Genomic DNA, 27,954 nt, shown 5'->3' with positions numbered 1-27,954 from the left:
CATCCTAGTGAACTTTCTCAGGCGTCTATCCCTTCAGCCAGCCCATTGGTCTAGGCGCGGGGGCGGGGCACGTCCTCGTGCCAGTGTTGGAAGCACGTGCTGGGGGGCAGGAGCCGCAGCGGGAGCAGCGGCAAGCGGCGGGAGCTATGGCGTCGTTACTTTGGGGAGGCGACGCCAGCGCAGCGGAGAGCGAGCGGCTCAGTAGCCACGTAACGGCCCCCCACCCCTGGGGCTGGGGCAGACTAGGAGCTTGCGGTTGGGCGGGAATGTTAGAGCAGGGATGACCACCCAGGGATTTGAGGACACAGTGTGAGCTGGGGGAGGGGGGGACTAGGAGAACCCTGGAGGGAGAAGGAAGGGTTCGGGAAGAGGAGGAGGAAGCCAGAGGGATGGGAGGAAGACTGCCCCAGAGACTCACCCGGAGGCGACAGAAAGCAGCTGGGGTGGCAGACCTTCCTGGAGGCAAAGAGGGGTAGGGGAGTGAGGAAGAGCTGTTCCATGGAGCCGACCTGGGACAACACCTGGGGAGGAGACAATGGGAAGGGGAGACCGAGTCTGGACATCCCTGGGAGGGATGACCCGGAGCCCTTGCTGGAAAAGGAGCTGCTTGTTTTAAGAACCCAGACTGTAGGAAAGGGGTGCAAAAAGTTGCACATTGGAATCTCCCCGACTTATCTGCGGGTCTCATCCTAGTTCCACCTTGTAAACCAACGAGCAGCAGCTACCTGCAACGATCTGTCCTTGTTTAGCATCTACATACCCCACAAGGGAAAGATCCCTGCAGTGTGGGACTAATGACATAATAGAAGAAAATATGTGGACAGCTATCTAGTCGGCAGAGAAATTCGGCCAGTTAAGACAACCTGAACATAGGCCACTCTCATTATGTTAGGACCGCATCAGGGTCATTGCATCCTTGTTGATTTTTAAGTACAAACCCTTCCAGCCCTGAGTCCCGAGCTGACATTCCCTAGTTGAGACTGCTTGAAATTTATGTTTTTCAATAGTTATCAAATCTCATTCCCCGGAAGAGTCTTCGGGGTCTTAAGAGTACCACAGTCCCTGGACTAGGTGAGTGGTGCTAGGATAAAGTTTAGTGATAAGTGTAGGCAAATGTATTGGCTATTTGATGTGTGTCCTTTTGTTTACCATTTGAGAACTTCCTGCTTGTAAGACACTGGAACTCTAGTTAATATTCTTATTGCTCTAGTCCATAAACTCTATGTCCTCCAAGATATCGAAGCTGTTATTGAGAGGGGAAAAAAAGAATGGTAATATACATGAAACAAGAAAAAAACAAAGTATCTGCAAGAACATGGATATGATACAGACCAAATTGGGGACAAGGGTAAAACATTAGTCAAAGGAGGTAGGATTAATTAACATTTCCTAAAGAAAATATGAATGAATGAAAAAGCATTTACTAAAAGGCTAAGCACTGTGAAAACAAATAGAAAAATAAGACAGGTCTGTGTATATGCATATGTGTAAATATATATATATATATACATATATGTGGTTTTATTCTATTATATAACAAAATATATCTTTTATAATTGTTTTATTATATATTTTGTTATACATTTTTCTTTTATATGTGTGTATTAACATATCCACATATATATACATATATATATATATATATATATATATATATATATATATATATAACTTTAATATGTTTAAATTGCATTAAGACTTTTGGGAAATCTGTATATTTAAACATATATGTCTTCTATTTGTATTATAGATGTACTTGCATTTATATATAAATATATGTTTATGAAGGAATTTATATATTTTCAGATAAATTATATATTTTAAATATGTATAAAGGCATACATATGTACATCCATAGGAAAAATTTTTATTATAGTTGAGAGATAAACATAGTAAATAAACGTAGAAATAGACTGGGGAATGGACCTGTGATTGTGATTTCACTGATATAGGAAACTCCATGGTGAGAAAGCTCTCTCTATTAATGCAGGTTGGTACCTTCTTTGCCACTTATAGTTTTAGAGAATTTCCTAGAACACTGAACTGTTAAGTGACTTGCCTAAGGTCACACAGCCATTAAGTGTCAGAGGTGGAACTTGAACTCACATCTTACTGTCTTGGAAGCCAATTCTCTCTCCACCATACCATGATTCCTCTCCAGCTAGGAGTTAATTTTGTTCTTTCATGGAATTAGTACAGTTCTTCTAGTTATTGTTTCCACTTGCACAGCTACCAATTTTTTTTTTCTTTTTAATCACAACCATTCATGCCACTTATCCTATGTGCTTTCCCAGAGAATTGAAATGTATTATCTAATCTGAGTTAAATCAGGATAAATTGAACTTAAATAATGTATTAAATTATCCTTTGAAAGTACTAGATGGGAGAATTCAAGCACAAATTACTATAATACCAGTCTAGTATTTCAACCCCACATGGAGGTAGCCACGTTTTCAAACTATACCATTGGAGTACAAGTCACCAATGAAGGATGTTTGTTGTCTGAGGATCAGCATACCTAAATTCAGAAAAGCTCATTACTAAAAGGTTGGCAGCAGGGTGATGACTATTTTGGCCAAGGTATTTCATGAAACAAGAGAAACTGTCTAGTAAGGTGCAGAGGAGTTACAAGTGGAGGGAATATCCACCTTGACCAAAAAAAAAAAAAAATGCATCCTTTTAAGTATTGAATTAAATATTTAAGCTGATCATATATTTTGTTAGCAAAATGTTAATTAAACAGCTTCAGCTTAAGTCATTTTGGGGAAAGAGGAGAAATATCTCTCATCTTTTGCTATATCAGCATAGCAATTATTTGAAAGTACCCAAGAAATAGACCCGCTGTAAGCATTTTGGGGTGGGGGAGAATGGTACAACAAGAGATCATAGTTTACTTCTCTGTAGCTAAATAGTCGAAGCTTTGGTTCCTTCAGATACAACTGTTACTATTGTCAATGAACTAGAAGGGAAAATAAAATAGCAGTTCTAGCTAAAAGAAAACTTGAGCCTTGGATAACTACTCTGCTTAGGCATAGAGTTGGCTCTATGAGGATGAATATTAACTTCAAATTATACCTAGTTGCATAAACTCTTGTTGCTAAAACAAGAAATAAACTTTATTGCTTAAATGATTAATCTATGGCAATGTAGGATGGTCTACAAAATCAGACAGTAGACCAAAATAAATTGATTTCAAGTTATGTAGGTTTTTGTGGGAAAAGGTGTTTCTGGAGAACTTTGTTGTGTTCTTAAGGCAAATGTTTGCCCAAGTTCTAGAAAAAAGGAAAGGGATAAAGATGAGGGAAGCGATTTTAGCAAATATAAATTTTACAGATGAATGAATTTTTCTGTTTTGGAGTTTTTATGCAAGTATAGAATTCATTCATGAGATGCAATGTGGTAAACCAAAAATGCAGACTTTGACTAGAAAGTTTCACTTGAATCCTGGCTTTGGAACTTATTAGCTGTGTACAGTGTGTACAGTGATAGAAAAGTTCAGAAAAGAAGGGAGGATCTGGGGGGAAAATGAGTTCTCTTCTGAACATGTTGCATTTGAAGTGGCTAAGAAGCATTCAGTTGTAGATGTCCTAAAGGCAATTTGTGATAAGGAGCTATAAGAAAAGTGACTAATTCTGTATATGTTGAGATGGAATTCAACTGGAGAAAGATGAATGATGAATCAAAGGATATTCGTGGGATTACCATTTCAGATAGTATAGAGTCAGGAGAGAATAAGTACAGAACTTTGGGAAATACTCAGAGTTAGTGGGCATAATGCAGATGAAAACAGCACAGATAACTGAAGAAAAGTCATCAGACAGTAGAAGAAAAACTAAGAGGAAAATAGTATAATAAAAACCTAGATAAAAGAAAGTATGAAGAAGGGGTTGATTTACCATATCAAAGTCAATAGAGACAGCTAGAAGGATGGACACTGGAAAAGAACCATTAGATTTGTTAATTAAGAGATCATTGGTAACTCTGGAGAGAGTTGATACAATGACTTATTAGGTGGGACACAGACATTCCTTATGTTACATGTAAACCAGGAATATTACTTACAAAACTCACAGAATTGGTGTATAGAAAGTGCTTTATGTCCCTTAAAGCATTATATAAGTGCAAGTTATTCATTCAACAAAAAATTGAGTATCCTTTATGTATAATGTCCAAATGAACAAAAGGAATGTTCCTGTGAGAAATTAAATAGTATAATAACAACAATGCAGCATGTTATAAGACAATCGTCATAAGTGCCAAATGTAAGCCACAAGCAGTAAATGCCATAAGAACAAAAAAGAAAGTATGGTGGTCAGATGTGATTTCATCGAAGGGATTAGATTTGAATGGCGTAGAATTTGGATAAGCAGAGAAAAGGCAGGAAAATGCTTCCAGCAAATATACAGAAAAAAAGAATGTGCTTAGCATGTTCTGAGGATATTGAATAAATCAATATAATTGGAGTACACAATTCACAGAGGATAGAATAGAAAGTAAAAAGGGAGGGTAAGGCCAGATTAATGTAGGTGTTTTGCTTCTGTTTTATTTCGAGATTGTATCTCTCCATCTCGCCTAGGCTGGAATGTGCAATAGCCACTCACATGCCCAATCCCCAAACTGCTTGGCACAGAAGTTTTAACCTCTCTTTTTCTGACCTGGATCAGTTCACCTTTCCTTAAACAGCCTGATGCTCCCAGGGGCCCAATATATTGGTGTTGGACTTAGTGTGGACTCCTGATCAACTTTAGCCCTCTTGCAGCTCAGATCTCCCAAACTCAAGCAATCCACCAGCCTCCTCTTCCCCAAGTAACAGGGATTACAGGTATATACAACCTTGTCAAGCCCAAATGTAAAGTGATGAACTAAGGAATTTAAATTTTAATCTGTCAGTAACGGGGAGAGATTGCAGATTCTTTAGTAGGAGGGTAAAATGAAAGCAGTGTATTAATTGTCTTGTAGAACACATAATAGAGGGGAAGAGGCTAGAGTATATCCCTTCCCGACATTTATATATCTTACCTTCCCTTTTTTGGGGGGGTGGGGGAATATTTCTTCCTTTCAGGTGCTTCCATTAATATTTCTGAAGATGATGAAGAAGAGGATATGGGTAAAATGTTTATTTCCATATATGTATTTGGCATTTTGATTTTAGTCTATTTAGTTTATTCTTCATAGCTTTGTATAAGGTTAATCTCCATTAAAAATTCCTTTATGAATGAGAATTATTTAGGAAGAGAAAAAGAAAAGAGTAGAAAAAAGCAGGAGTGGCCCAAGTCTATTTGGGGGAAGAAGAATAGAATAACAGTGAAATAAGCAGAAATAGGTTTAAGGATTATTCATTAAGGGATGAAGGAAGAAAGAAGTGAGTCTCAGGTAGATGTAGGTTTGCTTATGGTGGGGATCAGATATATGTAGCAGAAATATTGAAAGCTCTTTACCCTCACAAAAGAAGGAAGACAGCTGCCTCCTAATTCAGTATCATCCTTTACAGTCTTTTCCAGTTTTAATTAAGAAAACATGACCACAGAGGCATTAAAATGTAAATTATCAATATGGATGCACTCTGTGTAAATAGTTCACTAGGTATGCTATTATTACCACAGTGTCCCATTTTTATTTTGTTTCCCCCAGTGGATTTGGCTGCCAACTCACTCTTGAACAAACTAATCCGGCAGTCCTTAGTAGAGTCCACTCACCGTGTGGAAGTCTTACAGAAGGATCCTAGCTCTCCCCTCTATTCAGTAAAGACATTTGAAGAGTTGCGACTGTGAGTATTTTATTATTGGGTCAGCTTTGGAAAATGCCCAAAACAATAGCTCAGGAAAGATTGTGTCAGGAGCATGAAGGGGCAGGACATCAAAAAAGGAATTCTTTGCTTTCTGACATTTTTTTCAATGTCGAAATTAGATATGTATGTTCAAAATAGTTAAGATACAACTAAATTAGAAACATTTAAAATATTGTTTCTAAATATGTTTTGAATAGCAGTTGATGGGGAGAAAATCTTGTATTTTGCATTGCTTTTAAGATTATGTGATGTGCTGGAAAGAAGGCTAGACCTAGAATCAAGAGGAAACCTGAGTTTAAATCCTGCCTCTGATGCTTATTCAGTGTGTATCCATGGATAAGTCACTCTCTGAGAATTAGTTTCTCCATTTGTAATATAAAAATAACACACATAAGTTACTGTCTCATGAATTACTGCGGCATATTGGATAGAGAGCAAGCTGATGAGTCAGGAAGACCTAGGGTTAAGTCCTGCCTCTGACACATATGAACTGTGTGACCATGGGCGAGTCACTTAACTGGTTAGTATCCCAGGGAACTTTCTAAAGCTATAAGCCACATATAGGTGGAGTGCTGATCTGTATTGATACAGAGAGTTTCCACACAGGGAGTTCACCACACCAATGAAATCACAAGTCCAGTCAGGAGGGGAAAAAAGCTTCCTCCCCAGTCCATTCAGAAGAGCAAATGGATAATGTATATAAAATATTCTGTAACTCTTACAGTGCTATGTTAATAGTGCTTATTGCTGAGGTAGAATTTTAATTATGGAAGGAGATAGTAGCATTGATCATTCAGAAATCATTTTTGTTGAATTTTGGAATAAGATCCTGAAACAGATGGAATTATGCTGATCTTCCCAACTTGAGTTTGTTTTGGCTAACTTAAAATGAGTAAATAAAATGAGTTTTCATATACTTGTGGGGTCTGCTGAATAGTTGGCAAGGAAGCCGTTCTCAGATTCAAAACTGATTTTTGGTAACCCAAGTGAATAATTTATATGCAAGTAATTGAGAAAGTGCAAGTATTCTGATCCTCTGCATTGAGCTATGTTTGTGTATACTTGAATCATCAAGAAAGTTATATTAAATAATTATAAAAAGATAAGTCAAAGTCCATGTCCATGAAAAATAACTTGGCAGCATTTAGTTATTGTTCACATCTTTCTAAAGTCTTAAATGGCCATGTAAGTCAGAATAAGGAATAACAGGGAGCAGGCCATATGCTTCCCTTCTCACCATTCAGAAGATCTCAAGAATGTTGGGCAGATCCTCCACGGGGGATTTGTGAGAGAACAGTAACAGAAATCACACAGAACAAGAAGGAATAGGTAGATTGTCCTATATTCCAATGTAGGGAATGCCTACAATTCATTAGCACAAATTAGCCACAGACCTGTAAGTCTTTGATTTATTTTTAATAGAAAGGAAGAGTTACTGAAAGGAATTTATGCAATGGGATTCAACAGACCATCAAAAATACAGGAGATGGCCCTCCCCATGATGCTGGCACATCCGTAAGTCCCAAGGACTGTGGTAAAATGTCTTGGCTTATTTTCATTTCTTAGACTGGCTTCAAGCTTAATGTTTTCCTATTATCCTGTAGACCCCAGAACCTCATAGCACAGAGCCAGTCTGGAACAGGCAAAACAGCTGCTTTTGTCTTGGCGATGTTAAGCAGAGTTAATGCCTCAGAGCTGTTTCCACAGGTAAGAAAGAGGTGAGATAGAGCAGTCAACCCTTGCAATGTATGGAGTGGCCAACCAGGGGAAAATAGTGTAAACCCTATTTCCTCTTCCCAAATTGCAGGCACTTGTTCATTTTCTTCTCTCTCTACAGTCTCCCTTAGTGATTCCATCAACTCCTGCAGGTTAATTATCATCTCTATGCAGATGACTCTCAGAATTACATATCTAGCAGCAGCTAGATGAAATAATGGATAGAGCACCAGCCCTGGAGTTAGAGGACCTGAGTTCAAATCTGATATCAGACACTTAACACTTCCTAGCTGTGTGACCCTGGGCAGGTCACTTAACCCCAATTACCTCAACCCAAGAACTACATATCCAGCACTAGTCCTTCTCCTGAGCTTTAGTCTCACATCACCAACTGTCTATTGGTTATTTCAAACTGGATGTCCCAGAGACATCATAAACTTAACATTCCAAAGTAGAACTCCTTGTTTTTCCATGCTATTTCCTCATTTCTATCAAGGGCATCACCATTTCCAAATCTGAAACCTTGATATTGTCCTTAATTCCTCATTCTCCTTCATCTAATATATCCAATTAGTTTATACCACCTCAACATTTCTTGTATCTTGCTATGTAGTCACATAGCAATCATCTTAGTTCAGAATTATCTGGGTAATTCTATTACCTAATTGATCTCCTATCTTCAAAGCTCTTCTTACTCCTTTTCATCTAATACACAACTACCAAGAGGATTTCTAGTACATTACTCTTTCATACTTCTGCTACCTGGATGACCATTCTGTTTTCTTTGGTAGTTCATCATTATCTACTTAGCCCCATGAATATAATTTTTCCTTATGGTTCTTTTGTTGGCTCTTTACTTTTCTCTCTACATTTTCTCCTTTGATAATCTCATCAAATCCTACTTATGATCTCTTTATAAATGGACTTTTAAGTCTGTATATTTACTATTAGTCTCTAGGACAGTTAGGTGGTATAGTACATAAAGCATTAGCCTTGGAGTCAGGAAGACTCATCTTCTTGAGTTCAAATCCAACCTCAGACACAGACTATGTGACCTTGAAGCAAGTCACTCAACGCTGCCTCAGTTTCTTCATCTGTAAAATGAGCTGGAGAAGGAAATGGCAAACTTTTCCAGTATCTTTGTCAAGAAACCCCAAATGGGGTTAGGAAGAGTCAGACACTACTTAAGCAACAATGGGACATTAATCTCTCTACAGCATTCCAATCCCCATTGTCAAATGCTTGATGGATAATTTCCACCTGAATGTCCCAGCAACATTTCAGGCTCAACCTTTCCACAACAATTTATCACTCATTTAAATGTGCTTGCTCCTCTAGGCTTCCCTATTTCTACTGAGAGTATACTTTCTTCCAGTTGCCAAGGTTCACAGCCTCACAGTAATTTTATATTCTTCTTTCTACCTTATGCCCAATGTCCACTCAGTAACCAGACCCTGCAGTTCTACCTCCACACCATTTCTTGTCTTCATCCTTTTCTCCAATCATATCACCATATTTCAGACCTCATCACATATCACCTGGTTACTGTAATAGTCCCCTTAACTAGTTTCCCTGCTTCCTCTCTCTGACCTCTCCATTTTATACACAATTGTCAAAATGATCTTTCTCAGGCACAGGTCTGACCATGTTATTCCCTGGTTCAAAATCTAGCTATAGCTCCCTACAAACTCCTTAGCCTAGTATTTAGGGCCCCCTGTAGTATGACTGCAAACTATCTTCCTAACCTTATTTTATTAATTCTACCATTTAATTGGACAAGATTGCTATTCCCCAAATTTGGCATTTCAGTGCCCACCTTCACTCATTCACACAGCTCTTCAAATGCACTCCTTCCCAACACCTAGCTTAGGTGCCCTGTTCTTCATGAATTCTTCTTGAGCCCTTCCTACCTCCAGTGTTTAGTACTCTTGCCTACCTCAAATTATTTTGTACTTCCTTATTTTTGTTCATATTGTATCCCCTTTGGGAGAGAGTTCTTGAGGGCAGGAGCTGTTTTTATAATACCTTGCACACAATAGAAAAATTAATATTGTCTTACTGCATTAAAGTTAAGACACAATTATAAAATATTTTTTAGCATCTTCATAGTGCATTTTTCCTCTTTCAATCTAAACCAGTCGATATTAGGATCATAATACCCTGGCTGTAATAGCTATGGATTTACACATCCATTTTTTTCAACACCATTGTCAGAATTGCTCCTAAACCTAGTCTGTGCAAAGTATTATAGTTGGCATTGGGGAAATGAACCTAGTGTTCTTTTCTAGCCTCCAAGCTTTACAGGCTTAATTGAGAAGATAGGAAATAAATGTTCAAAAATCAACAATAATAAAGGATAGAAAAAGCTAAGTCCTAAATGATATAGAAACAAGGAGCTAGTCCTATAGCCCTAAGGCAGTTGAGAAGGGTCTCAGAATCATAGTGATTTTTAGTGGAACAGTGCAACTTGAATTTGACCTTGATGTAAGAGTCGGATTTAAATACATAGAGGAGGAAGCCACCCCAGGTAAGAAAACTATCATAGTAATAATGTTTGTATGTCTATATGCCATGTATGAGAACAATGAGAAGGCCATATTAACTGGAATGAAGAAGTCATAGCATATAACATTGAATCCACATTTGGAAGAGCCTCATGGACTTTATTCTGGAATATGGGAACCATATGCCTTAGGCTAGTGGAATGAATTACAGAGCCTTGAAATAGAAAAATTAAATTGGAAGTAGAGTGTTGGGAATAATAGATTTGGGGAGGGGAAGGGAGGAAAACTAGAAGCAGGAAGACCCATTAGAAAATTGTAATAATCCATAGTTAAAGTAATAAGGACCTAGAATTATATTATGACTTCCTAGTATTTCCTATTCCCATCTACATACATACATACACACTACATACAAATATGGTAGTACCTAGTGGTTATATTGCATTGGATATTCTTTTTTTGTGACTTTTTTCTAAAGGAATATATGAAAAACAGCTCCCAATATGCCAGCCAAAATGCCTTCAATCAAGGTTGACATTTTAAACTCAAATTCTACAGCTAGACATTTCTATTCTTTCTCGCCTCGGTCCCCAGACACCCTGCAGCAACAACTGTCAAAAAGTTTGTTCATTTTTTTTTTATTTTCATTTTGCCTTAAAGTGTCTTTGCTTAGCTCCAACTTATGAATTGGCTCTGCAAACTGGACGTGTGGTTGAGCAGATGGGAAAATTTTGTATTGATGTGGAAGTGATGTATGCTGTTCGAGGAAACCGAGGTATGTGCTCCTAGACAGTTGATTTCTTTCTGGTCAGCTTTTAAAATAGGCTTAGTACCCCCACACTGCTTTTGATCGCTATTGACGCAACTGAGTTTCCAGGAGTTTATGTTCAATGTTTATAAAGCCAAAAATGGAAGCATTTTTTTTTAACCTTTTAGATTTTGGAACTCATTTCACTAGCCTGCAGTTCAGAGCTGTGTGCTCGGACTGAAGCAGTTGGATATTACGGAAGATGAAACTCTGCATCTAAGAAAAAAATGTCATCTTTTGTTCCCCTCTAGCTCCGAGAGGCACCGACATAACCAAACAAATTATCATCGGCACCCCCGGGACTGTCCTAGATTGGTGTTTTAAACGAAAAGTAATAGACTTGGATAAGATTCGTGTATTTGTCCTGGACGAAGCTGACGTGATGATCGATACCCAGGGATTCTCCGACCAAAGCATTCGAATTCAGAGGTAATCCCGGGGCGCGCGTCTCCTCCTGTATCTTCTGTCCCAGAACTTGGTGCGTGTGCTGCGGACCTCATCTTTCTCCAGCCCTCCCTTTTGGCGTTCCCATCATCTTCTCATGATTTTTACTTTCTTCACAGGGCTTCGAGTCCTGTGACTCTTGAGATGCCTCATTTTATTTTCACACGTCCAGAAAAAGGTCCCGGTGAGCCAGTCCAGTTTTGCTTTGCTGACACTAGGGGGCAGCACAGGCTTGGGCTGTGGCTGTTTGTGGGGCTTTGGGCTTTGTCCTGAGTTCCGGCATGTTTCCTCCATTTCCCCGGGGAAATATGTAGAGAGAGGCTGTGATGCAGGCCGCCCGCGGGGACACTGCGAGGGCCCACATCAGTTAAGGATTGTCTTTGATGTAGGGAGGACCTGGGCCCCCGCTGTGTGCCTGACACTTAAAACACCCTCTGCCGACTCCCCCCCTCCTCCTTGCAATTTACTCAGCCTCGCCATGGTCTTGGCGAGGCTCTAGGACCACCACGTTATTCTATGTGAGCCATAAGTCTGTATTGGTGGAGTTCGTACCCCAAGAGTTTCCTATGTTCATAAACTTAGAGTTCCATAGTGAAAAAAATGATAATGATGAGAAAACGTGATCCTGAGAAGAGCACTGAAGAGGACATGGGGAGACCTAGTGCTAGTCAGGGATAAAGTCCTCGCTAGTTTTGTTACTCCGGCTTCATCTCCAGAATCCGGTCCATCTGATAAATGGGGGGATGAGACTAGATTGGGGCTTGAAAACTTGCAGGTGCCAGCCAGCACCATGGTCCCTACCAATTTTGTCATGTACTGAATGTTTCTGTACAGTCTTACATGAAACTGTATAATTATATTATGCTCTTCCTATTCATGCATGTTACTATTTTGTCATCTCGATAACATAAAATAATTTTTTTCTACGGGACTGGACTGTACCCAGGATATACAGTTGTTCTGAACTTCTCTGAGCCTTTTCACAGGTTTTTTTCTAGAGACTGCTTAGGACCTTCAGTCATTCAAATGTTGTTCTTCACCCAAGATTGGTGACCAGTATCTTATGGTCACATTAACGCCTTTTTTCCCTTTTATCTTCCTTTCTTTGAAAGCTAAAATATGTACCTTGCTTCCAAAGCAAGTATGTTGAATACTGGACAACATTTCTAAAGGTTATTTCCATCTCTTAAGATTCTGTGATTCTGAATCAAAGGCATAAAGTGGGGGGGGGGGAGGAATAATTTTACTATAGTTTTTCCTTCATTTACAATCCTAATTCTTGTGATTCTCCCCAACATCCCTCCCCCTACTTTGTTCATCTTTCCTAAAAAAGGAAGCAAGGAGGGAAAAGTTGTGATTAATTAATACTTGTCATTATTTAAATCTGAATTTAATTGTTTAAAATATATGAATATGATCGTATTGTCAAATTCTGTTTTTTATTCATTCTGCTATCCATTTCCATAACACTGAAAGTTATAATTGCTATTTTTCTCACTTTTATCTTTCTCTTCCTATCTTTTTACATTATCCTTCCTCGGCGGCCTCAATTTATTTCTGACCACTGCCTCCCTAATTTGCACTCTTATTAAGATTTCCTTCCTTATCCTTTCTCCTTGCCTTCCTATTCCTTAATCTAGCCACTTTATGAGTCCCTCCCTTCTCTTGATCAGCACACCCTTCTGAAAGTTCCTCCTTTATCTTAACCCATTGCTCTCCTATTTCTTTGTAAATTAAAAAGATTTATATACTTTTCTGGATGTATATGTTACCTCTTTAACCCAGTTCTGATGAGAATAAAGTTATAGCACTACCAATTCTCTACCTTCTCCTGCCTTCCACTACATCTCTCATTTGTATGAGATAATTGCTTCATTTTTACCTCTCCCCATTCAGTTTTATTTTTAAGGATCATCTCATCATACTCAATTCAATTCTAAGCCTTCTCTATATGCTTTTTCAAACTACTTACTAATGATAACATTCTTAAGAGTTATAGATACTGTTTTCCCATAGAAGAAGTAAATAGTTTGGCCTTAATAGTTCCTTTATTGGTCTTTTGTATTTATTGTTTTATGTTTCTTCTGATTCTTGTAGGTCAAATTTTCCATTCAGTTCTGGTTTTTTCCTTACAAATATATGAGAATCCTTTAATTCATTAAAACAGTAATTTTCCCCATGCAAGATTACACTCAGCTTTGTTGGGTAAATTATTCTTTGTTTCAAACCCAGCTTCTTTGCTCTTCATGTTCCGTTACCTTTTAGTGTTTTAATGTAGAAGCTACTAAATTTTATGTTATCCTGACTGGTTCCATAGTATTTAAATTGTTTCTTTCTAGTTGCTTATAATATTTTCTCCTTCAAAATTTAGCTACAATGTTTCTGTGAGTTTTCATCTTCAGATCTCTTTCAAATGGTGATCAGTGAATATTTTCAATTTCTATTTTACTCTATTCTAAAACTTCAATTTTGTTTAATTTGTATTTTTCCCCCTGAGGCAATTGGGGTTAAATGAATTGCCCAGGGTCGTATAGCCAGGAAATGTTAAGCATCTGAGGCTAGAGTTGAACTCAGGTCCTCCTGACTTCAGGGCTGATGCTCTATCCACTACACCAACTAGCTGCTCCCTTTAATAATTTCTTGAAATAATAATGTCTAGGCTCTTTTTTGGATCATAACTTTCAGGTAATCCAGCAATTCTTACACTGTCTCTTTTTGATCTATTTTTTCAGTTTCTATAATGAGATATTTCTTATTTTCTTTCTTTTGATTTTGTTTTATTTCTTGATATCGGGGTCTTTAGCTTCTGCTTGCTCAGTTCTAAGTTTTAAGTTATTTTACATAAGTTTTTAAATCTCTTTTTCCAATTGGTTGACTTTTCATAATTTTCTTGATTTTCTTGCATCTTTTTTTCCCCCTAATTTTTCCTCAAATTCTCCTCTTTGATTTTCAAAGTCCTTTTTAAGTTCTTTCAAGAACTCTTTTGGGACTTGTGACCATTTTACATTTTCTTCTTTGAAATTGAACTAGCATTTTTGACTTTACTGTCTTCTTCTAAGTTTGAACCCAAATCTTTTCTATCACCATAGATAACAACCAACTATGGTTGGATCTTTTCCTTTTGCTTACTCATTTTTAGTGGTTTATTTCTTGGCTGTTAACTTATGTTAGAGTCCAGCTTTCATCCCAGATGTGGAGAATAAGGCCTCAACCTTCAGTTTTTATGCTGTTGTTCTCTGAGTTCTACTTGGGGGCCTAAAATCAGGTACTTCTTTCTGCCTCAGCCATACCCAGGGCCCGCAACAATATTGTCACAGAAAATGCTCTTACTCCCTAGTTCTCTCCAGAGGCTGTAAGCCCCTCTGCCCTGGAATCCAAACCAGGGACTCCTCTCTCCTACAAGTGACGGCAGACAACAGAGCCTTTGCTCCTCTACAACCACACATTCCAGTGTGTGCCTATTTCTCATCCCTAACCACAGCCTAGAACAGGGTCTGGCCATCACATGTACGTTCCAAGTCCAGTGCCAGCAAAAAACCCTGCAGTTTTACTTTGATCAGCCATCTAACCCCCCACCCCCACCCCATCCATGGGTCAGATCAAAAGTTCCTGAAATGGGTATGGGGGAGAGGGAATATAAGTCTGTCCTAATGTCCCCAACTGCATTACCCCAACCTTTAATTATTTTAGCTGTTCTAGAGTTCATTTTGAGGCACTATTATTTTAAATTATTTATGGGAGAATTTGAGAGAACCAGATAGTTCCTGCCTTATGCTGCCATCTTCCTAGAATCCTTGGCTTGACATTTTTTCAACCAAAACTTATTAATGAGTTTAATGAGTTTTTATGATAAAGAAATCTGACCCCCTTTCCCACAGTGCAGATGAGACCTATTGAGTATATAAGGTATTTATTGGCAAGCTTGTTGCATTCTATGGGACATTTTTGGAAAGAATATTTGTTGAAAAGAGGGTAAGGGTGGAACTCAGCCTTCTCCAGGCTGCTTCTAAAAGGTGAGAAAGGCAATACACAGGTAACTGGCCTCTTCTCTTACAGAGCTTTACAGCCCGAATGCCAAATGCTACTTTTCTCAGCAACTTTTGAGGATTCCGTGTGGCAGTTTGCTGAGCGAATCATTCCTGATCCTAATGTGATCAAGCTACGCAAAGAAGAGCTGACTCTGAACAACATCAGACAATATTATGTTCTATGTGATAATAGGAAAGACAAATATCAAGCCCTGTGCAACATCTATGGAGGCATCACCATTGGTCAGGCCATCATCTTTTGCCAGGTAACACTGGCTGGGTTGAATCCTTTCTGAAGGAGTAGGAGCAGATTTTTCTAGTTCCTCAGTGTTGTGCCATGTATAGAGTAGACATATCTGGCTTAAACATATTTACAAAATTTGCAATCTTTCTGGAATTGAAGGTAGGTCAGAATTGGGGCATTTTTCATCTCAGAATTCTTGCTCAGTTCAGCTTTCCTTCTTTCCCATTCTGCTATTATTCTGTGGGTTGGATATATCTTTCCAACTAGTTTAGTGCTCCCTTTTTCATAGGAAAGAAAAATAGGCTGACTTGATCTTGTCCCCTTTTTGCTCCCTATGATGCCTGGTGAGACACTAGATTTTTGATCTCCAGGGCATGCAACAACTTATTGAATGGTCTGGTGTCTCAAGATCCTGACTGGACTATAACTGTGGGAAAGTAGGATGGCAACAGGATGGCCAGGCAGCTTTTGAATAATGAGCTGAAATGGAGCCAAACCAGCATGGGATAGTTGAATAGGAAAGTCAAATATGAATCCCTGCAAAGTGTTTGGGTGGCAAGAGAGGAAATATGATATATAATACAAGTGTCTGTTGACTGAATCCCTGAATGGATTTTTTTTACCCAAAATGCACAAATGAATTTGTACCTATGAATTGCCTCACATGCTGCAAACAGCATTACAGAATGTCAGCATTGGAAGGCACCTCATTGGCCATATAGTACCTAAACAGACAACAAGTGGTCAACCAGCCTTTGCATGAAAACCCTTAGTTTGGTAAAATGCAGTACCTCTCCTTTAGTTTTTGAAGTACTGTGATGGTTAGGAAATTTTTCCTGACATCAATCCTAAAAACTACCTCTCTGTAGCTTCTATCCGTTCTTTTAGTTTGAGTCCCTCTTCCATATAAATCTGTCCTTGAAAACAACTTGAGCTTCATCTCTTCCTTGGGAGACTTAAATCTCCCAGTTATTTCAGCTGATCCAAGAATGGTGTGATCTTAACCCTTTCATGTTCTTAGTCACCTTCCTCAGTATCTTTTCTCCTTTATCAATGTCCTTTCTAAAATGTAGTACCCAAATTATAACTTGTATAAACTTTTGTTTGGTTTTCATTTGCCTGCATATGCTCAGTGCTGAGCCCAGGCTTTACAGGGAGCAGTTACTGAATGCTTGTCAAATTGCAATTGTGCCAGACTAATCATTTCCTTTCTTTGACAGGATTACTAGATTACCAATTTAAGGAAATTCTCTAGTAACTGTAGTAGATCATAAAACAATATATGAAGAGACTGAATATTCTTTTATGACAGGATAAAAACTACAATTAATTGCCATTCTTAGAAGCAGAGTTTTTCTAGTTCCATACCCTATTGGAGCTGCCCCCTGGGTTTCTTCTCTGTAGGTATTCAGTTCAGTCCAACAAGCAGTTGTGGAATAGGTACTTTTTAGTTAAGGCTTCCTGCCAAAGATTGGAAGTAAGACAAAAGAAACAGCCTTCAAGGCACTTAGCTTCTACTAGTTACTATCCCTGTCTGACAATCTCCTTCCACCCCCATCCCTGAGCTTGCTGCTGTGCAATGTACCTGTCTTACATCACAGAGCCCAGTAGTCTAAATCTGTATCTGGCCACTGGACGCAGATGGCTCCCGAGGATAGAGTGAGGATAGTGAACTTGCACAGCCCTCTCTCATTTAAATTCAGTTCACTTACAAGTCGTGACATCACAACTTCCTAATGTCATGGTCCTTTTCAAGATTGAAAGACAAACAACAATCTGTGAGTAGTAGTAAGTGCCCCATTGGGAACCCAACTGGCCAGTTTTTGTTAGGCAATATAGTGTTCTCTCTCTCTCTCTCTCTCTCTCTCTCTCTCTCTCTCTCTCTCTCTCTCTCTCTCTCTCTCTCTCTCTCTCTCTCTCTCTCTCTCTCTCCCTCCCTCCTTCCCTCTCTCCCTCCCTCCTTCCCCCTCCCTCTCTCTCCTCTTCTCCCTCTGTCCATATAAGGAATCAAGGAATCATACCCTTCCCTGCAGTTGCTCTACTCAAAGGAATATGCACTTTGATTGCTGAAACCTCACAAGTTATCCTGGTATTTACAGATCACTCTGTCTCTGATGGCCAACAATAGGTTCCCCCCAAGCCTCACTGCTCATTGTTTGGGCTCTGATGCTTCAGAGTGAGTGTAAATAGCAATTGTTTCTTTGGCCAGAAAACCTAAACGTCTTCTCCCAGATTGATTTTAGCTTTTTTGTTTGTTTATTTTGGTTTATTTTCTTGACTGCGTAAAAGGGGTCATTCTTTGCCTCGTTATTACCCAGACTTAATCACTGAATGTGTGTTGCCTCAGTCAAAGTGAGTCCTGTTAGAAGACCTTAGTTTAAAAAGTCCAAGGTCCAAAAGTCCACTGCTTCAGGGTCATCTCTTTGTAGTCCTCATCTATCAGTTGCCACTGGACCCAGATGGTTCCAGAGAAGAGTGTGAGGCTGATGATTTTGCACAGCACAGCCCTTCCTCACTAAAATCTAATTCTCTTGCAATTCATGGCATCACCTTCCTCATATATGATCCTTTTCAAGAATGAACAAATGATATCACAGAACCATGTTTTCTAAGCCTCCCAAAACGACAAGTAGTTTATCTGATAATTTGTATGCCAATGGGAGAAAGATAAAGTTGTTCCTCAGGGGTCTCCCTCCAGTTCCTATGTTATATATGTGCCTTATAACAAGAACCGCTGGGAAACTGTATTTGGCCTTCATATTTTATCATTTTATCTTATATATAAAATAATTAAAATCCATAAACCAGTACAAATAATTCATTATACTTACATGGCACTTTTTAAATGTGTGGTATCCCATTAGAATCTCACAAAAATATTATAAACAAATTTTATCTCCCCCTCCATTTTAAAGAGAAGGAAATTGAGGCCCAGTGAGGTCTCAACACAAATTCACACAACCAATAAATGCTATAGTCAGTTTTCAAATCTAGGTCTCATGATTCAAGAATCAGTGTTCTTTCCACTACACCAAAACTGCCTTTAAATGAGATTAATATAAAATCTTCTGTGAGATGATTTAAATTATTAGGTATATTTTAAAAGTTTTCTATTCCAAAAATGTCCCTATATCTTAAAATTTGCAATTCAGTGTGGAGAACATCAAATGCCTACTGACCAAATGAGAATGTATGTACAATGCTTTGCAAGCCTTAGTGCTATTATGATAATTACTGTGAGAAAACATTGTACTGCTAAGTGTCAAAACTAACTAAATTATGATCCCTACTTTCATGCAGTTTCCAGTCTGTTAAGGGGATAAGAAACACAGATATTGATACATAAAAAGTACATCAGAGAGGTACAAATATTCTAGGAGGTTTATGGGAGGAAGCTGTTATTACCTGGTGGGGACCCATGAACATTTAAAAAACTGACTGTCCTTGGTGCTGGAAGAAGATTCTAGATGTGGACTTAGCTTTAGTGTTTACTAGCCACATTCCCCAAGGTCAGGTGCCAGGTGATGTCAGGTATAGGATATGGTACCTCATACTGAAACTGAACTTTAGAGGAAAGGAGGCTTTATTGAGCCGGTTCCTACATGGATAAATTTCTTTGATTCTAAAAGAAGAGAATTTCACAAGTATAGTGCCCTCTATACCTCATCACCCATCTTAGTTCCAGGAGATTCTTTTTTTTTTTTTTTTAAATTCTTCAGACAAGTTCTGAGCATAAAATAACATCCAGGCATGGATAAAGTGCTGGTTTATAGATTTCACATCTTTCTATCAAGGAAGTACATAATGAGGGATGTTCTTGGCCTCATAAACAGCAAAAGCCAGGACTTGAACACATGGGAATTAAAGATAAATTTCCCAGCTAGGAGCTCTTGAAGGACCTTAAAGGAGAAATGGTTTGAAGAGCTACACAAGTGGAACATATTCTCTCTGTACTTCTATATGATGGCAAGTCAAAAGGGATTTCTGTTAAAAAAAAATTAAGTCCTGAAACAAAAACAGCCCTTCCAGCTTGTTCTGCCAAGGGGCAGGTGAGGAAGCCACACCGGAGGTGAGGACCTGCCTCTGAGCAAGCCGTGCTTCACCTCTGGAAACCTATTTCTTCACCCTGCCCTCCCCTCTATTTCTGGGGGTTGTTGTAAATGAGGAGTCTCTGAGGTATGGCAGGGCTGGAGTAAAAAGATCAGGCACTTGGCCTCTTCTATAGAATGGATGAGTTAGAGCACCTTTAAAATCTTCAGCTCTAACAACCTAATACACAAGTTTCAAATACTTTTTTATAAATAAGTGTAAGCAATAATTATTATTTCTTCATTAAAGTTCTATTCCAGCATCATATGGAGGTAAATCAGGGTTCTCAAAAACTTTACCAGCAGATTGCCAAATTTCACAGATTCTACCAAGCAGGAAGAGCCTTACATACAGACCTAGTGATAGATTGAGAATCTAGCTAACAGTTCAACCTTTATTAGATGCTTTCTGTGTGCAAAGCACTTGCTAGGCCCTAGAGGTACAAAGGCAAAAGGCACAGAATTCTTGACCTCATTAAGCCCAAGTTTGACTCCTAAGTGATGCTCTTTGGGGAAGATGCAGTAGCTAGTGAAACTATTAAAGTATGGAACAGTTATGATTCTCCTGCAGCCAAGCTTCTGGAAGCTTTAAACTAGGGCTGAGTGCTCAGTGCAGAGTAAGTTACAGGAGCCAGAGATGTAGCCAAGAGAGGAACACAGCAATGATGGTGGTAACAGCGGTACTACTGGCCATCACAGCTGGGACATGTTATATCCCATTCCCCAGGGTACCACCAGTCTTTCTGCATCATTGTCTGCAATTAGGCTATATATGATCCCATGTTGGTCCTGGTCTATAAGACCTGCATGTCGACAAGCATCACCAACAAGGAACATTCTGTCATTGTGGAGTTCACTGATGTAGAAGATGACAGTGGTAAATGGTGGTACTCAGTATTAACCTCACTGGCTGAAGCAATTCCATTTTCACTAGATGAAAAACACAGTTTCTGCTTGGAACACATAAATTCTTCTCCAGGGAGTTTTATTTGATGCTCTTCAATGAGAAAAAGTACAAGACCTTCTCAGAAGCAGTCACAGTTCTGGATAGCCTGGCTTTGGTCAGCATCCTTTTAGAGATGGGAGATAAATATACTAGCCTGAATGTATCGACATGCGGGAACCAAAGTCCAATTCAAGAGCTTCCAATTTTTGGTTCTGTACTATTAGACCTAACTAGGATCCCAGATCATACCACTCCTGTGACATGAATAGTATTCAAAGAGTCCCATCACAATCTCAGTGAAACAGGTTGGAAAAATTATAGAGATTCTTCATGACTTTAGAAGAGGATGAGAAAGGTCTACATAGTGAATAATTTCCAGTAATTTCCATAATTATTTCCAATAATTTTGGAAGGGAATAGTGGTTCAGGCCTTTTTCCAGGCTTTAAGGGAATCTTGCTGTCAGTAGTTGACAGCAGTGATGTCCAAAGAGCATCTCAGTTATGATCAAGCTAGATATACAATTCCTTGGTCATAGACCAAATTCTCAGAACCATTTGGAAGTTGGGGTTAAAAGGGAAGGGTAAATGGCCATTTTTGACTGTACTGTTAATTGTCTCCAATCTTTTTCTAATTCACTTTGGGAGTCCTCATCAGATATGGACGATAGATGATAGAAATCCAACATTCAGACTCCTCTATTATCCCATGATTTTTTGACTAGGCTTTTTCAAAAAATCCAAGCTTAAACTCTTTTTATGATATCCAAGAATTTGAAATTGAAGGAATGTCCATCATTTCGGGAAGAGCTCAACAAGCTGTAGTATATTATTGTGCTATAAGAAATGATGGGATGATTTTAGAAAAACCTAGATTTACATGAACTGAATGATAGTGAACTGAGCAGAACCAGGAGAATGTTATACATAGAAAGAGCAATATCATATGATGAAAAACTGTGAATGATTTAACTTTGCTTAGCGATACAATGATCTAAGATAGTACCAAAGGATTAATGACACATACTATCTACCTCCAGAGAAAGAATTGATATTCTCTGAATAGAGATTGAAAACATGCTAGCTTTCACTTTCTATTTTTAATCAAATCTTCTTGTACAACATAATTACATGGAAATGTTTTATATGATTGTACATGTGTACCTATAGCAGAGTGCTTACTATCAAGGGAAGGGGGGAAGCAAGGAAGGAAGAGATAGAATTTGAAACACAAAACTTTTTTTTAATATTTTAAAAATTGTTTTAAATGTAATTGGGGAATAAATAAAATACATATTTTAAAAACCCACGCTTGGGGGAAGAGTTAAATATGCCTGGATTAGAGCCACCAAAAGAGACCAGAAATATAAGAGTGAGAAGGTAGCTTCCTAGTTTCTGGCTGATGGAGAGAGAAGTGGTTATTAGTAACTGTAAGGAACAACTCTTGGAGTTTGGTCTGCCTGCCCCTTTCCAGAGGACATTTCCCTGTCCTCTCTACAATATAAATTCTTTATAATATAAACTAGGGAAAAATCATATTGTTTCTCCTTTCCCAACAACTCTGACTCCTTCCAGAGCCCTCTTCTGTGGTAAATCCCTGTGCTTCAGGGCCATGTGCAGCTGTTAACAAAGACAAAAGGAAGCATTATAAAGGATGGGAGATTTGTTGCTGGTGTTAACTCAAATATAGAAACTAGCCACTGACAACTGAACTACAGAGGGCTGTAGTCTAACCATTTCATTGCCAACCATTAAAAACAATGATGTAATGCCACTTGTTAAAAAAAAAAGTTAATGCTTTATCCATAGAAGGCTACAAAATACTCCTCTGGATTATTGGAGTAAGAAGTTTTATCAGCCTCATGACTGTTAGTGCCAGCTTTAATATTATAGGATCTTAGGCAAAAGATTTAGCCTGTATATACAGCCATTTGTCCAGGTGTAAAAACAAAGATGATAAATTATACCCACCTTGCCAACCTCACAAAATTATAGTAAGACACAAATGAGAGAACTTTAAAAAAATTTAGTGATAGCATATTTCCTTAATTTCCAAAGTTGTCCCTTTTCCATCCATTGTCCTCTTTATTGTGATACAATATGAAAATAAGAAAAAGGAAAAAAGGTGGGAGAACAGGGAGAGAAGGCAGCTTAGCAAAACTAACCAAGACATTATCCAAATCTGATAGTGTATGTAGTGTTCTGTATCCACAATCTCCCCCCTCTGCAAAGCTTCAAAAAGCTTTAGAAGTATTACATTTTCTCAGTTCTTCTGGGTTAAGATTGGTCATTATATTTACACAGTGTTCAGTTTTATTTTTTTCATTTACATTTGTCACATGTTTTCTAGATTGTACTTATATTGCTTTGCTTCAGTTCATAAAAATATTCATGTTCCTTTCCAGATTCTTCATATCTATCATTTCTTATGGCACATTAATATTCCATCATATTTATGTGCCATTATTTGTTTAATTATTCCCCAATCAATGGGCATCTACTTTGTTTCCAATTCTTTGTAACTACAAAAAGTGCTATCCATATTTTAATGTATATGGGACTTTTTTTTCCTTCTATCTTTGACCTCCTTTATACTGGTATATGCCTAGCACTAAAATATAAAAATTGAAAGGTATGGATATTTTAGTCAGATTCTTCAGCATTACTTAAAAATTACTTTCCAAAATAGCTAGACCAATTTATAGCTCATCAAAAATTTGTTAGTGTACCTCTCTCTTTTTTTTTTATTACCCCTCCAACATTGTTCTAATCATTATATCCTCTGTGATAGTTTTCTGGGCATGAGGTAAAGCCTCAGAGGGGGTTTTTAAATAGATAAGATACATAAATTTCTAATGATTTGGAACAATCTTTAAAATAGTTTGCAGTTGTTTTGTTTTTTTGAGAATTGATCTTTTATATCTTTTGACCACTTATCCATTGGCTCTTGATCTCATATATGTGTGTGTGTGTGTGTGTGTGTGTGTGTGTGTGTGTATGTGTGTTTGTATACACACACACATACATACATATATATTACATTTTCAAAGCATTTCTACATCTGTAAAGCTCAGTAAGATGTTATCATATTGGGCCTGTCTTTTGGTCTTTGATATAGGAGAAAGGTAAATCAGAACAACATATCTTTTTTTGTTTGTTTTTTTGTTTTGCTAAGGCAATTGGGGTTAAATGACTTAACCAAAGTTACACAGTTAGGAAGTGTTAAGCATATGAGGTCAAATTTGAACTCAATACCTTCCTGACTTCAGGGCTGGTGCTTTATCCACTGAGCCACCTAGGTGCCCCAGTAAAGCATATTCTAAAGGGTTTACAAGAGTTAATGGCAAATGAAAGGATCTCTTTCTCTCTCTCATCCCTCATTTTATACAGCAATCATGCCTTAACCTTATGAATGCATTTTTTTGGTTTATTTTTCAAACAGACTCGTCGAAATGCAAAGTGGTTAACTGTGGAGATGATGCAGGATGGCCACCAAGTATCTTTGTTAAGTGGAGAGCTGACAGTTGATCAGCGGGCTTCAATCATCCAGAGGTTTCGTGATGGGAAAGAGAAAGTCCTTATAACCACCAATGTCTGTGCTCGAGGTGTGGGTTTTGATCCTTTTTTTGGTTTTGTTTTGTTTTTTAGAGATAGAGATATTGACTATTTTGTAAAAGCTTCAGGTTCTCATAAGCATTCTTTCCAGGTTTGTCCTCAAGTTTAAACTCTTCATCTTTGTTATCTGCAGTCTTCTCATTCATCCCTCTGAAACCACTGTGGGCCTAGAAGAACACAGATGGATGCATTCTTTGAGAAAGGAGAATTTAAGTTGATGGCTTCATGCTTTTCACTTCAGCATCGGAAGGGAATACTTTAATGTATTTGGCTTTATAGGTGTGTTTAGGCCTTCCCCTCTATACATATTGACCTTAGACAGATTTAGCAGTTATCGATTTCTAATCCAGCTTTGTTAAAGATGCTATGTCCAAAATAGGTATGTCATTTATTTGAAAGCAAACTTGGCTTCCCTGTTGAATGATAATTCCATAAAATATTTGGTCACTTATCAATTTTTTCTCCTGGGAAAAATAGTGGGACTTGTTAGAATTACTTGTCAATGTTTTTTCTTCTCTTTCTTTCTTTGTTTCTCTCTAGGCATTGATGTGAAACAAGTCACAATTGTTGTGAATTTTGATCTTCCTTTAAACCAAACTGGTGAACCAGACTATGAAACCTACCTCCATCGAATAGGACGAACAGGCCGCTTTGGGAAAAAGGGCATTGCCTTCAACATGATTGAAGTGAATAAGTTGCCCTTACTTTTTAAAATTCAGGATCACTTCAGTAAGTAACACATTCTCCATAAAGTAAATTATATCTTTTTTGGCCATAGTTCAAATATATCCTCCTTCCTCTTGCCTCATTCCCATCCTCAAAAACATAGGCCACAATTGTGAAATGAAATACTGCTGAAATGAACAAATATATACAATACATACACTTATAGATAATATCATTATCAAGACCCAGGTATGTAACTTAGAATTGAGAGACTTCACAAAAGATTGTGAAGATTCAGATTAATTTGCCACTAAAAAATGTTGTTACACTATGGAACTGGAATCAGGCAGCATGTGTGGATTTTGCTGACTTTCATGATCCTTAAGTGACAAATGTTTTAAAGTTATGGAGCATAATATTACACAAAGTCAGAAGTACCCAGGCACTGGCCCATCTGTGTATGTATCATCATTCTTCAGTTTTACAGAAATGTATGCTTTTATTAGTGTGGGCATATCCTGCACTTTTTACCTAGTCCAGCAGATTTTTATCACTTTCTATGGCCAAAATAATGTAATACCTGGTGACCAAACTTTTGATGACAAACTGTTCTCTGTGTAGTTCAGATGATTCTCACATGAGCTTTTATTCAAGACCTTTCTAGCTTGGTAAGACCTCTAAGGTTTTCTGCCAGTAAAGGCTTTGAGAGCCCAGAGTGAAACATTGCCATAGGACCTTAGAAGAAGCATATCATAGATAAAGCTGGTACACAGAATGTGCTTCACAAATACTTAGGAACTGGTTGAGACAAAGTAACATTTAGTCATAGTAGATAAGTATTGATTCATTTACAAAGCAATCTCAGTCTCATTGTATAGACCCTTACTTGAAATTCTAACATTCTTTTAATTACATTTTTCAGCACTCAACCATTTATTTTTTCTTGATGTAACCTCACCATCCTCCCTGGGGAGAAAAAAAAAAGAGAAAACTCTTGTAACAATTATGCATAATCAGGCAAAGCAAATTACTACCTTGGCCATGTCCAAAAACACATATCACATTCTACATCTCGAGTCCATCACCACTGTTAGGAAGGAGCAGAGTGCTTCATATACTGATCTCTTATAATCTTAGTTGGTCATCTCCTTGATTAGAATTCTTTAGTCTTTCAAAGTTTGTTTTTATAATGTGCTTAGCAGGAACAGTGGATGGAGTCAGTGGAGGCAGCCCGGAAGTTAGACGAACCTGAGTTCAAAGTCAGCCTCAGATACTTATTGTGTGACCCTGGCAAGTTACTTAACCCTGATTGCCTTGATTCCCCACCTCCAACCAAAAAAAATAAAATCGAATACTCAGTTAGAGCATATATTTCTCACTGGTTCTGATCACTTCACTCTGTATTAGGCTATACAAATCTTTGAAATTATCCCTTTCATAAATTCTTCTAAAATTATATATGAATATTATAACTATTACATGAATACATAGTTCATTAATCTATTGACATGAGGTGAATGGTCTCAGGTTCTCAAAAAGAGCCACTACAAATATGTTTGTACATATGGGTCTTTTTCTTTCTTTGATCTTTTTATGGCATAAGATTTGTGTGCTTGGGTCAAAGGTCATGCATATCTTAGTAACTTGGGGGGCATAATTCAAAATTGCTTTTAATAAACACACTTTTAGGAAAGATAGGATAGTTGAAATAGTGGACTAGGTATTTTGGGGGTAACCTTTTTTGGAAAATTTATCCAAAGTTCAGAAGTATTCAATATAATATCAAGCAGCTAGTCAGGGACAGACTATTTTTACTTAGTTACTAAATCCTAGAAGTGCCAAGCCTAATAGGAAAGAATGGATTCTTTTCTTTTTGAGAGGATGGAGTTTATCAGGATTAACTGAATTGGCCAGGGTCACACAGCTAGTATTTGAGACTAAATCTGAACTCAGACCTTCCAGACTCTGGGGCCAGGGCACTATCCACTGTGCCACCTACCTGCCCCACAGAGGGAATTCATTTGAAGGATATTGTGTATACACAGAGATACATATGTGGATATATGTGGATGAAAGTAGAATAATTACTCAAATTAATGTAAGATAATCTGATTTTTATGTATTGATTCTAATTCCATAACTTAGATAGATGTTCATGGCCTTATAAGGGAGGACAGATGGAGGGTGTTGTCCATCTTAGCTGGGTTTGTTTATGTAGATCATGTGGTTCTCAGGAAGATATGAATAGGTACCTCTAGAATATCACCTTACTTTAGTTACTGCAATGGCACCATCACCCAGGGTCAGTTTATAAGCCTCTCTGATTTACCAAGTTTTAAGAGTTGCTGTGGCCAGACTTTTCATCACTGAAGTCCAGGTGATGAGCATTTGCAAATTTATTCAGCTAGCATGGACCTCAGGAGATTGCTTATAGTCTGTGCGCATGGGCCCTGCCTTAGAGCCTTTCTGCATGGACGTAAACTGCAAGAACCCAGGGCTATCTCATCAGTACAGTGATGGAGCACATTTCATTGCCTTCTCTGTTATTTCTAGCCATCTTTGCAAAGTTTCTGACAAAGAAGTTACTGTAAGTGCATCTTGTTGGTTAAAAGTGCTATCACTGTGTAATTCAGAATGGCTGGATAGAATTCATAGATTTTCTGCCTACAGAACTGGTATTGACTTGCCTGATATGTCCTTTGACATTCTTTCAGACAGCAAGATTAAGCAACTGGATCCAGATGACATGGATGAAATTGAAAAGATTGAATATTAAAGTGAAGATTTAACAGGGGTTTACAAAACACTCCTATGTGTACATAAACAGGTTCCAGAGAGCTACAATTGTAATTTGATTGTTGAGGCTTCTTCAGAAGGAAAACTGATGTTTGTCATACAGCAAAATAAAGTTCCTGATGGTCTTAAGTTTTAGTCCCTAACTCTTCTTCAGTTAAATATGACTCATTGGACAGCATTGGCCAAAGACGGAAGAGCACTTTCTGACCTGGATTTGTCTTCATCTTTTTACTAGTAAATATTTTTTTTTGGGGGGGGGAGGGCTTCCACATATTCCACAGTGCACTGATGAATCTAAATAAATAAATCCCTTG

At 38.0% G+C, this 27,954-nt stretch overlaps 1 protein-coding gene across 4 annotated transcripts; it reads left to right on the top strand.

Annotated features, from left to right (window-relative positions):
* Window positions 1–29: 29 nt before the first annotated feature.
* DDX25 (DEAD-box helicase 25) lies at window positions 30–27,769 on the top strand. 4 transcript variants are annotated; one of them, XM_074303860.1, is made up of 13 exons: window positions 40–209; window positions 1,008–1,071; window positions 4,760–4,822; window positions 5,063–5,107; window positions 5,632–5,767; window positions 7,211–7,303; window positions 7,393–7,495; window positions 10,669–10,783; window positions 11,068–11,245; window positions 15,317–15,554; window positions 24,006–24,168; window positions 24,719–24,907; window positions 27,559–27,769. In XM_074303860.1, exons 1-13 carry the CDS (start codon window positions 147–149, stop codon window positions 27,618–27,620), a joined length of 1,512 nt encoding a protein of 503 aa, XP_074159961.1. In that variant the 5' UTR covers window positions 40–146; the 3' UTR covers window positions 27,621–27,769. The 4 variants fall into 4 exon arrangements, with proteins under 4 accessions (XP_074159964.1, XP_074159961.1, XP_074159962.1 ...); XM_074303861.1 differs by having other exon boundaries at window positions 24,719–24,930; window positions 27,515–27,769; XM_074303862.1 differs by lacking the exon at window positions 4,760–4,822.
* Window positions 27,770–27,954: the final 185 nt, after the last annotated feature.

This window comes from Sminthopsis crassicaudata, chromosome 3 (genome assembly GCF_048593235.1).
Source record: "Sminthopsis crassicaudata isolate SCR6 chromosome 3, ASM4859323v1, whole genome shotgun sequence".
NCBI lineage: Eukaryota > Metazoa > Chordata > Mammalia > Dasyuromorphia > Dasyuridae > Sminthopsis > Sminthopsis crassicaudata.
Note: the sequence above shows the minus strand (reverse complement) of the source record. Positions and strands in the feature narration are given on the sequence as shown.

What these genes read in the sequence shown, in the direction of transcription:
- DDX25 (XM_074303860.1), top strand. Translation starts at nt 147, where the DNA reads ATGGCGTCGTTACTTTGGGGAGGCGACGCCAGCGCAGCGGAGAGCGAG. An exon ending in CCTCAGAGCTGTTTCCACAG is followed by an intron (nt 7,496 to 10,668) that starts GTAAGAAAGAGG and finishes TTTGCCTTAAAG; the next exon opens with TGTCTTTGCTTAGCTCCAAC. An exon ending in AGGCCATCATCTTTTGCCAG is followed by an intron (nt 15,555 to 24,005) that starts GTAACACTGGCT and finishes TTTTTCAAACAG; the next exon opens with ACTCGTCGAAATGCAAAGTG.